The following is a 12,824-nucleotide window of genomic DNA, read 5'->3' as shown; positions in this document are numbered from 1 at the left end:
CTGTGACATTTGTTATTGCGAAGTGCTACCCACAAAACTCCCGTGCAACTCACAGCCTGCTGAGGGATGCCCGAGGCGAGGACGGTTTCCAGGGTGACATTGACCGAAGTCGTGTAATACGGGTGATCTTCGGGCAAGTCTTGGAGGTTCAAGAGGACGGTGGCGTTGTCCTTGATGGTCTCCAGCATCTCGGTCAGTTTGCAGACCGACTGGTTGGCAGCTTTCACGAAGTCCGATGGGGCAAGGGAGTTGACTGTCCAGAAGGGGTCATTCTGTGGGAAGAATTGTCAACGTTGGGTTTTTGAAGATGGCAGGTTTGCTTTGAGAAATCGGAAGGGGATTCTCAACCATCAAGATCGTGGTTTCTCAGAGGTGCTTTTTTTCCCCCCCAAAAGACAACTGGACTTTCTTTTTTTTTCCTTTGAAAACATTTCCTTGCTCATCCAAGAAACTTCCTCAGTTCTCTGAAGCTTCTTGGAAGAGTTTTTAAAGGGGGGGGGGACCCCAAATTAATTCCAGATGCCTTTTTGGAAAAGCATCTTTTGAGACAGCCAAGTACGTTAGTTAGCGAGCTCCACCTCTCAATCCATTGAATTCCAAAGTTGAATTATTATACATTGGGTGAGGAAAAAAAACAAAAAACATTTTTTTTCCTGTTGCCTCTCCTGATTTTTCCAACAGTCGATTTCATTGCTTGACTTCTGGTTCTAGAATTTGTCAAACTGAAAGAAAGAAAAAAAAGCTTCCCCTTGTCCGTTTTAGGTTTTAGGTTTTAGGTTTTATTAATATTTGTAGGCCGCCCTTTTCCCTGAGGGGACTCAGGGCGGCTCACAGAAAACCAAGGGAGGGGGAATACAACATTAAGACGACAACATATAATAAAATCAACATCATACATTCAGTATTCGGGCGGGGTAACGGTCCTTATCCCCAGGCCTGACGGGCGAGCCAGTTCTTCAAGGCTATGCGGAAGGCTTGGTTTTATCCTCACCACGAATAATTCTGTAGATTTCCATTAAGTCCCTGCAAATGTGCCAACCTTGTAGGTTTTTTTCCCCCCAAAAGCCCAAATAACGCAACCTTTACTCACAGGGAAGCAGTTGCATCCCCTGAACCAGTAATAGCGTTGGAAGGGACCTGGGAGGCCATCTAGTCCAACCCCCTCCCTAGGCAAGAAACCTTATACTGTTTCAGACAAATGGCTATCCAACGTCTTCTTAAAGACTTCCAGTGTTGGGGCATTCACAACTTCTGGAGGCAACTTCTGTTCCACTGATTAATTATTCTCACGGTCAGGAAATATCACCTTAGTTCTAAGTTGCTTCTCTCCTTGATTAGTTTCCACCCATTGCTTCTTGTTCTACCCTCAGGTGCCTTGGAGAATAGTTTGACTCCCTCTTCTTTGGGGCAACCCCAGAGATATTGGAAGACTGCTATCATGTCTCCCCTGGTCCTTCTTCTCATTAGACTAGGATAGATAGATGATAGATAGATAGATAGATAGATAGATAGATAGATAGATAGATAGATAGATAGATGATAGATAGATAATGATAGATAAGATGGGTGATAGATAATATAGATAAATAAGATGGATGATAGATAGATAGATATGTTAGATAAGATGAAGATAGATAGATAGATAGATAGATAGATAGATAGATAGATAGATAGATAGATAGATGATAGATAGATAGATAATGATAGATAAGATGGGTGATAGATAATATAGATAAATAAGATGGATGATAGATAGATAGATATAATGTTAGATAAGATGAAGATAGATAGATAGATAGATAGATAGATAGATAGATAGATAGATAGATAGATAGATAGATAATGATGGATGGATAGATTGGATGGATGATAGATAGATATAATGTGTGTGTGAGAGAGAGAGAGAAAGAGAGAGAGAGAGATAGGGAAAGAGAGAGAGACAGAGAAGAGAGAGGGATATTGGAAGGCTGCTATCCTGTCTCCCCTGGTCCTTCTTTTCATTAAACTAGACATACCCAGTTCCTGCAACCGTTCTTCATATGTTTTAGCCTCCAGTCCCCTCATCCTCTTTCTTGCTCTTCTCTGCACTCTTTCCAGAGTCTCCACATCTTTTTCGTATGGGGTGACTAAATCTGGATGCAGCCTTCTAGCTGTGGTCTTAGTAAGGCTTTATAAAGTGCTATTATTACTTTACGTGATCGCGTTTCTCTCTCTCTCTCTCTCTGTTAATGCAGCCTAGTACAGGAAGTTCTCCACTTACAACAGTGACCATTTGAAGTGAAACGCCACTGGAAAAAAAGCGAGTTACGGTCGCTTTTCACACCGATGACCATTTCAGCATCCCCAAGGTTATGTGGGTTTATATTCGGATGCTTGACAACCGACTCGCATTTATGACGGCTGCAGTGTCCCCGGGGTCATGTCATTTGCCTCTTGGGACCTTCTGACCAGCAAAGCTAACGGGGAAACCAAATTCACTCAGCAACCGTGTTGCTCGTTTAACAACCTGCAGCGATGATCAACTGGAGTTGATATGATAAATAATAATTGGATATGAGAAGGGAAGGTTAGAAATATTTTTGGACCATATACAAAGGTCATTAATCACAATAATTATCACTATTAAAAAATAAAATAAAACTATATACAATTAAATGTTAACTAATATGGGGAAAATGTTACGATATACGATATAATTGCATAAAGAAAGGAGAATGATAATAAACTATATACATGGAGGATGGAATTTTGGTATTAAATATTATGGATGTTTAGCTAAAACAGGATATGAGGATTTGATGTTAATGGAGGATTTTATAAACAAGTAAATGAAATGCCAGCATGTGGTTATGGATTAAATCTTTGGCATAGTTAAGGATGAAAGATGTTTAAACAACTGTAGTCAACTAAAAGTGGAGGTATGATGATGTCAATATGGTAAACATTTGAGTTAAGATATTTGAATTAATATGAATTAATGGAAGAGATGCACCAAAACATGTTGTAACCAGCTGATATACTTTTTTATAATATATACTTGTGTTTTTTCTTTTCTTTTTTCCCTGCCTTGTTTTCTGTTTTTTGTCTTTTTTGTGTTTTGATTTTTTCTTTTCCCACTGGTGTGCGCATGTGTTGTTTATGTAACCAAAAATAATAATAATAATAATTTTTTAAAAAAAGAAATAACCGAACAGAATGAGGGGGGAAAAAAAACTGCAGTGATTCACTTAACAAATGTTACCCCCAAAAAAGTCTTAAAAGTGTGGCAGAACTTAACTTAACAAATTTCTCACTTAGCAACATAAATGTTGGCTCAATTGTGGTCATAAGTTGAGGACTTCCTCTATCGTATTAGGTTGTGGGGTTTTTTTGGCTGCTGCCTCTCAACACTGCTGGCTATTTTGCTTTATGTTGTTTTGGGTGTTTGACGGAGGCGCAACCGTCTCAGTTGTGATCCTCCAAACTTTCTCTAACTCCGCTTCATTTTGAGGGGTTGTAACCACCAACTGGACATAATATTACTACTTACTTACACACCTTGAGGAACCATTTGCCTGCATTTAGTGTTTCCAAATCTGTCCAGTTGAACATAGAGGAATGGTCGTAAGCAAGTTCTGGAAATACTTCCTCCACGTTGGTGGTTCTCCGCAGCGTCTGGTCGTGCATAAGAAAAGGCACTCCGTCATAACTGTGAACAAGAAGAAGACAAGAATATAGCAATTATCCCGCTGGATCAGATTCTTTCCATTCAGAGTTTGGCTTCTGGGCCCTTGCAAATGCAGGGAGTCTTCAACTTGCAACCATTCGCTGAGTTCAAAGTTACAACGGCATCGAAAAAAGGGACCCGTGATCGTTTTTTCACACTCACGACCACTGCACTTCCTTAAGATCACGTGATCAAAAACCTGACGCTTGAAACCGGCTCATATTTATGACGGTTGCAGTGTCCCAGGGTCATGTGATCACCTTTTGGGAGCTTCTGGCAAGCAAAGTCAAAGGGGGAGGGGACCCAAATTCACTTAATAACTGGGTTACTAACTTCTTAGCTGCCATGCCACTTGGTAACTTGTGGACTTCAACTCCCAGAATTCCTCAGCCAGCATTATCACTTCCTCAGGCAGCCATATCACTGGGTAACTTTTAAGAGCTGAGGACTTCAACTCCCAGAATTCCTCAGCCGGCCATATCACTGGGCATTTTTAAAGACTTGTGGACTTCAACTCCCAGAATTCCTCAGCCAGCCATATATCACTGGGCATTTTTAAGAGTTGTGGACTTCAACTCCCAGAATTCCTCAGCCAACTATATCGCTGGGCACTTTTAAGACTTGGCCTGGCTAGCTGAGGAATTCTGGGAGTTGAAGTCCACAAGTGTTCAAGTTGCCGAGTTTGGAGACCCCAGCCTTAAATCTTGAGCACAAGCAGAGACTTACCTTATCACCACATCTGCCTGGACACCATAAACCTTCTCCTCCACTGCTTTCTGGAAGGACATCAGAGTGTTTTCAGGTGCTAACTGGAGGAGAATGAGAAAGAATAAATTATATTTCGTTTTATTGCTACGCACCGAAGCTACAGTGGGACACAGTTCCACCAGAAACTAAAATATGAACATCAGGTATTCAAACATGTTTTAAAAGATGTGTGGCTCACCAGGCCCAGGAACACCAATTCCACAGAAAAGCTAAAATTAAAATTACACGCATTGAGAATGTCAACAACAGAATTCTACAAATCTGATTCCGTGCTCTTCCTCCTCCTCCTCCTCCTCCTCCTCCTCCTCATTTATTTATTAAATTAATATGCCCCTCCTGTTCCCCATCTCAATGTCCAGAATGACTCTGGGCAACTTACAGTAGGATAAAAAGACAATTTAAAAAAAGCCCATTAAAGTTAACGAGGACTGAATTACAAAATTCTTATAATTTCTTTGAATGTTTGTTATTTATTGAACTTGTATGCCATCCAATGCCCCATGTGGGCAGATAAATAAAAAAGTATGTGTGTATGTATGTACCATATATATGTTTAGGGGTATATACAGTGTGTGTGTGTGTGTGTGTGTGTGTGTGTGTGTGTGTGAGAGAGAGAGAGAGAGAGAGAGAGAGAGAGAGAGAGAGAGAGAGAGAGAGAGAGAGAGAGATGTATCTATATCTATTTATCTATTTGTCTGCCTGTCTGTCTGTCTATCTAATCCCATGATGGTGAACCTATGACACGCATGCCAGAGGTCGCACGCAGAGCCCTCTCTCTGGCAGAGGTGGGTTCCTACCATTTCGCACCAGTTCGGTAGAACCGGTTCGTCAAATCTACCGAACCGGTTAGAAGAGGTTCCACCAGAAAGCAGGCTACACCTACAGAAGAGGTTCCAAAAATTTTTGAAACCCACCACACACATAGACGACAGAGAGACTCACACAGAGAGAAAAAGAGAAAGAAAGGAAGAAAGAAAGAAAGAAAGAAAAAAAGAAAGAAAAAGTGAGAGATGAAAGAAAAAAAGGAAAAAGGGACAGAGAGACAAAAGGAAGGAGAGAGAGAGAGAGAGAGAGAGAGAGAGAGAGAGAGAGAGAGAGAGAGAGAGAGAACACATGGCCGGCAAGCCACTCCCACCAGATCACATGGCCAGCAAGCCACTCCCACAAAGGAGGCCACACCCACAGAGTAGGTTCCAAATTTTTTTGAAACCCACCACTGCTCTGTGGGTATGCCCACCATCGCCAGCTGCTCTTCTGGTTTCTGGAGCGCACATGCTCGCCACCCAGCTGGTTTTCAGGGGTGCCAGAGCGCCAGAAAACGGCCGGAGAACAGCCTGAAAAATGCCTCCAAAACATACCGTTTTGGGGGCTGTTTTCTGGGCCTTTTTCAGGTGGTTTTTCAGGCTGTTTTCAGCTTGTTTTTGGCCTGTTTGGGGCCCAAAAACGCCCCTGAAAAATGGTCCAAAAACGGCCTGAAAACAGCCCCAAAACAGCCAAAAATGGTCAAAAAACTGGCATTTGTGTGCCGGACAGCTGGTCTTCAGTTTTCCGGCACTCACAGGCACATGTTTGGGCCCCTGGTGCCGAAAAAGTCGCCATGACCAGTGATGGGTTACATCTGGTACGCCCCAGAGCCTGCCGGGAGAACCAGGTACCGTTCCCGTAGGGTGTTCCGGAGGGCCCACTCGCCCGATCATGCTCCTTAGCGGTATTTGAAGTTTTTGGGGCTTCCGCACATGCGCACGGAGTGTATGGTGCCTGCGTGACGCTCCGCTGAGCAGCTGGAGAGTCGTGGAGACAGTAAGTACGCATGCGCGCGCTGGGCAGATTAATGTGGTGGGCGCCAATGTTCCCTCTAATTTTTTTTCAGTGTGAGCGGAAAAGTATAGTGTTTGAGCGGCACATTTTCATGCCTGAGCACCTTAATTTTTTTCACAGATGTCACCTAAGACAACAACGAAATCAGTATTATTTGAAACTCAAAGTTATGTTTATTCAAGGTACCCGCTTAATTAAAAGTGTTATATAATATCAGTATCACTTAACAACGGTCCTGCTTAGCAACCAAAATGTTGGCTCAGAAACTCTGGCATTGAAGCGTGCAAGTCTTAAAGCTGTCAAGTTACAAGACCCTCGCACCCCTAACCCTTTAGGAAAAAAACCCCAGGGGTCTTCAAACCTGACAGCTTTAAGCCTTGTGGACTTCAACTCCCAGAATTCCTCCTCCAGTCATGTTGCAGCAACGTCATCTGCGTGGATCTGCTCCATCTTCGGTTTTTTCACAGGAGGCAGGGCTGCTGCTGAAGATGCCAACGAGCTCCCGCCGCCACTAGAATATGCATTTGTTTAGCATGACATAGAATAGTCTTTCAACCAGAAGTATGGAATAAAAGAGAGACTGATAAATATTAAAAAAAATAAAACCAAAAAGCAGCTATTTATTTGAGTTCTAGATAAACATTTAGTTCAGAAGAGATTAGAATAGAACAGAGAAAGAATAGAATATAGAGAATACAATAGAAATAGAATTGGAAGGGACCTTGGAGGTCTTCTAGTCCAACCCCCTGCCTAGGCAGGAAACCCTACACTACTTAAGACAAACGGTTATCCAAAATCTTCTTTAAAACTTCCAGTGTTGGAGCATTCCCAACTTCTGGAGGCAAGTTGGTCCATTGGTTAATTGTTCTCACTGTCAGGAAATTTATCCTTAGTTCTAGGTTGCTTCTCTCCTTGATTAGTTTCCATCCATTGCTTCTTGTCCAGCCTTCAGGTGCCTTGGAGAATAGTTTGACTCCCTCTTCTTTGGAGCAACCCTGGGCCCTGAGATATTGCAAGACTGCTATCATGTCTCCCCTAGTCCTTCTTTTCATCAAACTGGACATACCCAGTTCCTACAACCGTTCTTTATATGTCAATATCATTTAGACAAAGTTGATCCCCTTATTCTCCACTCCAGAACCTTGGAGTTTGAAGTTCTTTGGTTCTCTTCTCCCACCCTCTGTGTTCCCACGAGGGGATTAGCATCATAGCTCAACTGCCCCCCTCCCACCCATAAAGACCAGGAGAGCATCGCTGCGCATAGCCAAATGCTACCATAGCAACTATGGCGTTGTCTGATGTCTTTCTTGCACGCTAAGATGGACTGACGGGGTGAAGCATAGCTTGCATTGTCCCTAGTGCGGATTCTTTTCCCAGCCTTGGTCACTTTACGAGGGGTGGACTTCAGTTCCCAGAATTCTTCAGCCCTCCCTTATTCCTGTTTCCTTTTCCTTCATTATATTCAATTGTTTCAATATTAAGTGTAATTCTTCCTTCCTAACATTTTTCCATTTTTTCCCTTATATTCTTTTCCATTTCAACATTGTCTTTGTTCCTTCCATTCTTTCTTCCTTCTTTCAATCCTTCCAATATTTTTTCCTTCATTCCCTTGTCTGTTTCAATATTAAGTACATTTCTTCCTTTCTTCCTATTTTCCATTTTCTTCCTTATATTCTTTTCCATTTCAACATTGTCTTCCTTTTTTCCTTCCTTCCTTCCTATACGTCTTTCCATTTTCTTCCTTATATTATCTTTTCTGTTTCAACAGTCTTTGTTTCTTTCTTTCTTCCTTCCTTCCCTTCCTATACTTCTTCTTTCATTCATTATATTTTCTTTTCCATTTCAATATTAAGTGTAATTCTTTGTTCCTCCTTCCTTCTTTCAATCCTTCCAATACTTTTTCCTTCATTCTCTTTTCCTTCAATATTAAGTGCAATTCCTTCCTTCCTTCCTTCCTAAGTTATTTCCATTTTCTTCCTTATATAATATTTTCTGTTTCAACATAAAGTGCCTTCCTTCCTTCCCTCCCTCCCATCCCTTTCTTTATGTTTTCTTCATGCTTTCTTTTCTTTTTCCTCTGCTCTTTTTAAATCCCCCCCCCTTCTTCTCCTCCTCTACATTTAGGTTGGATTAGTTTGTACAATGGTCATCAAACTTCTGAAGTAAAAATAAATAAATAAATCATATTTAAGAAGAAGAAGAAAAAGGAAGACGTTTTTAGTTAAGTCAAACGTTTTAATAAAAGTTTCATCTTTTAAGATTTGTCCAACACATCCAATTGTAACCTTAACAGTAAAGAATATCACCCCAGCTGCTAAAGGTTCAACCAGTCTGAGAACCATTGAAAAGACAACAGTGCAAAATCCAAAAGACACAACTTCCTCACCGCCATTGCTTTGGTACCAAATCTTTGAGGAAGGGGCTCCAGAAAGAAGGAGGAGGAGGAGGAGGAGGAGGAGGGAACCAAAGAGAGGCTTTTACCGAGTCTGCGCCCCACAGCCAGGACCGTCCTGGCGCCTCAAGCCGCGTTTCTTCCCCGCAAAGCCCTTCGGGCAACCCGAGAGTTCCTTTTGGCGCCAGAAGGGCTTTGCAGGAAGAAACGCCACGTTTCTTCCTGCAAAGCCCTTCTGGCGTCAAGCGGAACTCTCGGGTTGCCCGAAGGGCTTTGCGGGGAAGAAACGCGGCTTGAGGGGCGCAAGGACAGTCCTGGCTGTGGGGCGCAGACTCGGTAAAAGCTCTCTTTAGTTCCCTCCTCCTCCCCCTCCTTCTACAGTTTGAGTGACGCTGCCGCCAGGCTGAGAGCTGCCGCTGAAACAAGTTTGGGAAGGTCCTTTGCGGGCGGCCAGTTCTAGCCGCCTGCAAAGGACTCCCCCACGTTTGCTTTGAAAGAAACCTCTGCGCGGGAGTTAGAAACCTCTGCGCGGGGGTTTCTTGCCATGTGCGCGGCCGCGCGGCCGCGCACCTTAGAGGGAACAGTGGTGGGCGCCCGGCCCCGTTGCACCGTAACAGTTGCACCGGGATCCGGAACCCACCACTAGCCATAACTCATCTAATCCATCATCCTTCAGTTCTTCTCTTAGCATCTCTCTCTCCATCAATCTAATCTTTGTTCTCCTCCCTCCCTCTATCTCATCTAATCTCTCTCTCTCTAATCTTTGTCCCTCTCTCTCTCTCTCTCTTTGTCTCTCCATCCATCCATCCATCCATCCATCCATCCATCCATCCATCCATCTCTTGTCTCTCCTCCTCCCTCCCTCCCTCCCTCCCTCCCTCCCTCCCTCCATCTATCTATCTATCTATCTATCTAATCTTTGTCCCTCCCTCCTTCCCTCCCTCCCTCCCTATATCTATCTATCTATCTATCTATCTATCTATCTATCTATCTATCTATCTATCCATCTATCTATCTAATCTTTGTCTCTCCCTCCCTTCCTCTCTATATCTATCTATCTATCCATCTATCCATCTATCCATCTATCCATCCATCCATCCATCCATCCATCCATCCATCCATCCATCTATCTATCTAATCTTTGTCCCTCCCTCCCTCTCTATATCTATCTATCTATCTATCCATCTATCCATCCATCCATCCATCCATCTATCATCTATCTATCTATCTAATCTTTGTCTCTCCCTCCCTCCCTCCCTCCCTCTCTATATCTATCTATCTATCTATCTATCTATCTATCTATCTATCTGTCATCTATCTATCTATCTATCTATCTATCTATCTATCTATCTATCTATCTATCTATCATCTATCTATCTATCTATCTATCTATCTATCTATCTATGTATCCATCTATCTATCTATCTATCTATCTATCATCTATCTATCTATCTATCTATCTATCTATCTATCTATCTATCTATCTATCTATCTATGTATCCATCTATGTATCCATCTATGTATCCATCTATGTATCCATCTATGTATCCATCTATCTATCTATCTATCTATCTATCTATCTATCTATCTATCTATCTATCTATCATCTATCTATCTATCTATCTATCTATCTATCTATCTATCTATCTATCTATCTATCTATGTATCCATCTATGTATCCATCTATGTATCCATCTATCTATCTATCTATCTATCTATCTATCTATCTATCTATCTATCTATCTATCTATCTAATCTTTGTTTCTCCCTCCCTCTCTATCTCTATCTATCTACTCCATCATCCGTCATCCCTCTTATCTGCCTCTCTCATATAACAATCATCTCTATATCATCCATCCACCCATCTACACACACTCGCACACGCATGGGTATATGTGCACACAGGGTCGCTCCCGACTTACAACAATTGAGCCCAACATTTCTGCTGCTAAGCGAGACAGCCGCTAAGCGAGTTTTCCTCCATTTTATGACCCCTTTGGCCACAGCTGCTAAGTGAATCACTGCAGTTAATAAGACAGTGACCCATGGTGAAGTGGATCTGCCTTCCCCATTGACTTCGCTGGTCAGGAGGTCGCCAAAGGGGAATCTCGTGACACCTCCCCGCCCCCCAAGACACTTGCAGTGACTGACTCGCTACGAGTCACTCGCCAAGCATCTGAATTTTGATCACCTGACCAAAGGGATGCTGCATAACAGCGAAAAATGGTCAAAAGTAGCTTTTTTTGATTGTAATTTTGAATGATCACTAAATTAACTGTTGTAAATCGAGGAGTATGTCTGTGTATATACATATATGTTGTGACTCAGCAGAAGTTTGCTGTGAGTTGAGTCGGGATGCAGGAGTAACAATGCAGCTGGGGCTCGTTAGTGTCATCTTCTGGAGATAAAAGGACGGATGGTGCCACACCCTGGTTGCAGAAGTCAACGTTCATCGTTCGTTCATGGTTCGTTGTTCATCGGTCGTGGTTTGTTTGTGAGAGACACTTGGGGAAGTGAATTGCTTTCTTTCTGTACACCTGGTTTGGCCGTAAGAGATCTTTGTTTTTGCATTCTGTTATCTTCTTGCCAGAAGATAACATTTTGGGCTCGCAGCCAGTCTGAGCCAAGGACTGATAAAGTTATTTCCTTTTAAGTCTGTCTGCCTGTCGTCTTTGAACGAGCGAAGGAGGGGGGACAGAACACATATACATATACATATGCATACATGCATACATACATACATAAATGGATACATAGATATCAACCATAGTAAGAAACTAATAATAATTAGGATATTTTCCACCGCCAAAATGAAAAAAACTAAAGGCATCTCCTCAATTTGGAAGGATTACAGTCAGTTAAACGCAGGATGAGCATCGCATTAATTGTCCTTTGCCAGCAAAAATGTCCCTTTTTTAATCCATTAAAAGGAAGGGGATTTAGATGAGAGACGGAGTGGGAAAAGACTTCAGGGCCCTTTTGAAGGCTGCCGTCTGCCATGTCGCCCCATTAAAAGCTCCCTGCAAAAGGACAAGATTTGCATCACTTAATTGGAAACCCAACGAAGCAGCGGCTGAGTTATAGGCTGGGCGGGAGGACGGAGGGAGGCTGATTTCTGAGCTTCCCATCCGCTCCCCACTCCGGCGCTGGAAAACTCCATTTTAATTTCTCAAAGCGTCCACTGTGCCATCATAGGGAATCCTCAGCTTACAACCATCCGTTTAGCGACTGTTCAAAATTGCAACCACTGGGGGGGGGGGGAACAGAGACTGGTGAACGATTTTTCCTCCCGTAACGACCGATGCAGGGCCGTGATCAAAGGTTCACCGACAAAAGCGCACCGACAAAACCGCGGCTAGAAAACCGCGATGTCGAAATCACACCCACATAGGCGCGCCGACAAAAGCGCGCCATCAAGAAACAACGCGAAAACAACGTAAGAACCCTAACCCTAATTGCGCTTTTGTGGGCGCGCCTTTGTGGGCGCGCTGTCGACGTTGCAGTTTTATCGCCGCGGTTTTGTCGGCGCGCTGTTGTCGGGCGTGCATTTGTCGGTTCACGGTGATCAAAATAGAGAAAATTGTTCCATTTTACAACCTTTCTTGCCACAGTTCTTAAGTGAATCATGGCAGGTCATTACCCTCATAAAGACGGTTGTTAAGTGAATCTGGCTTTGCCGTTGACTTTGCTCGGAGTCAAGCCTCTATAGAGCTCGCTTGCTATCGGCGGCCGTAGAAACGGGGAGGGAGGGGGGTTTTGGTATTTGGGAGGGGAATCGTACAGGAGGAGATATCTCGGGACAAGGAGGGAGTTTTTTTCTCACCATCTGAATGGTCTTGTTTAGGCCTGGCCAAGGTCAACCATCTCTACATACCAGATGGAATAGCAATAGCAATAGCAGTTAGACTTATATACCGCTTCATAGGGCTTTCAGCCCTCTCTAAGCAGTTTACAGAGTCAGCATATTGCCCCCAACAACAATCCGGGTTCTCATTTTACCCACCTCGGAAGGATGAAGGCTGAGTCAACCCTGAGCCGGTGAGATTAGAACAGCCGAACTGCAGAACTGCAGTCAGCTGAAGTAGCCTGCAGTGCTGCATTTAACCACTGCGCCACCTTGGCTCTCCTGAAGATTCACCC

General features: G+C 43.2%; 1 protein-coding gene across 1 annotated transcript in view; it reads right to left on the bottom strand.

The window, feature by feature from the left end:
• The window catches only part of LOC148044261 (glycerophosphodiester phosphodiesterase 2-like), a gene marked incomplete in the record, with an annotated part of 159,072 nt that overhangs the window by 23,524 nt on the left and 122,724 nt on the right, over positions 1–12,824 (bottom strand). Inside the window, 3 exon segments of the mRNA XM_087720973.1 lie at positions 54–272; positions 3,538–3,688; positions 4,433–4,515. Coding sequence (XP_087577099.1) covers positions 54–272; positions 3,538–3,688; positions 4,433–4,515 — 453 coding nt within the window.

The sequence above is a fragment of the Thamnophis sirtalis genome, unplaced genomic scaffold, assembly GCF_051295495.1.
Source record: "Thamnophis sirtalis isolate CommonGarterSnake01/CBP01778 unplaced genomic scaffold, rThaSir2_p1.2 scaffold_8, whole genome shotgun sequence".
Lineage (NCBI taxonomy): Eukaryota > Metazoa > Chordata > Lepidosauria > Squamata > Natricidae > Thamnophis > Thamnophis sirtalis.
Note: the sequence above shows the minus strand (reverse complement) of the source record. Positions and strands in the feature narration are given on the sequence as shown.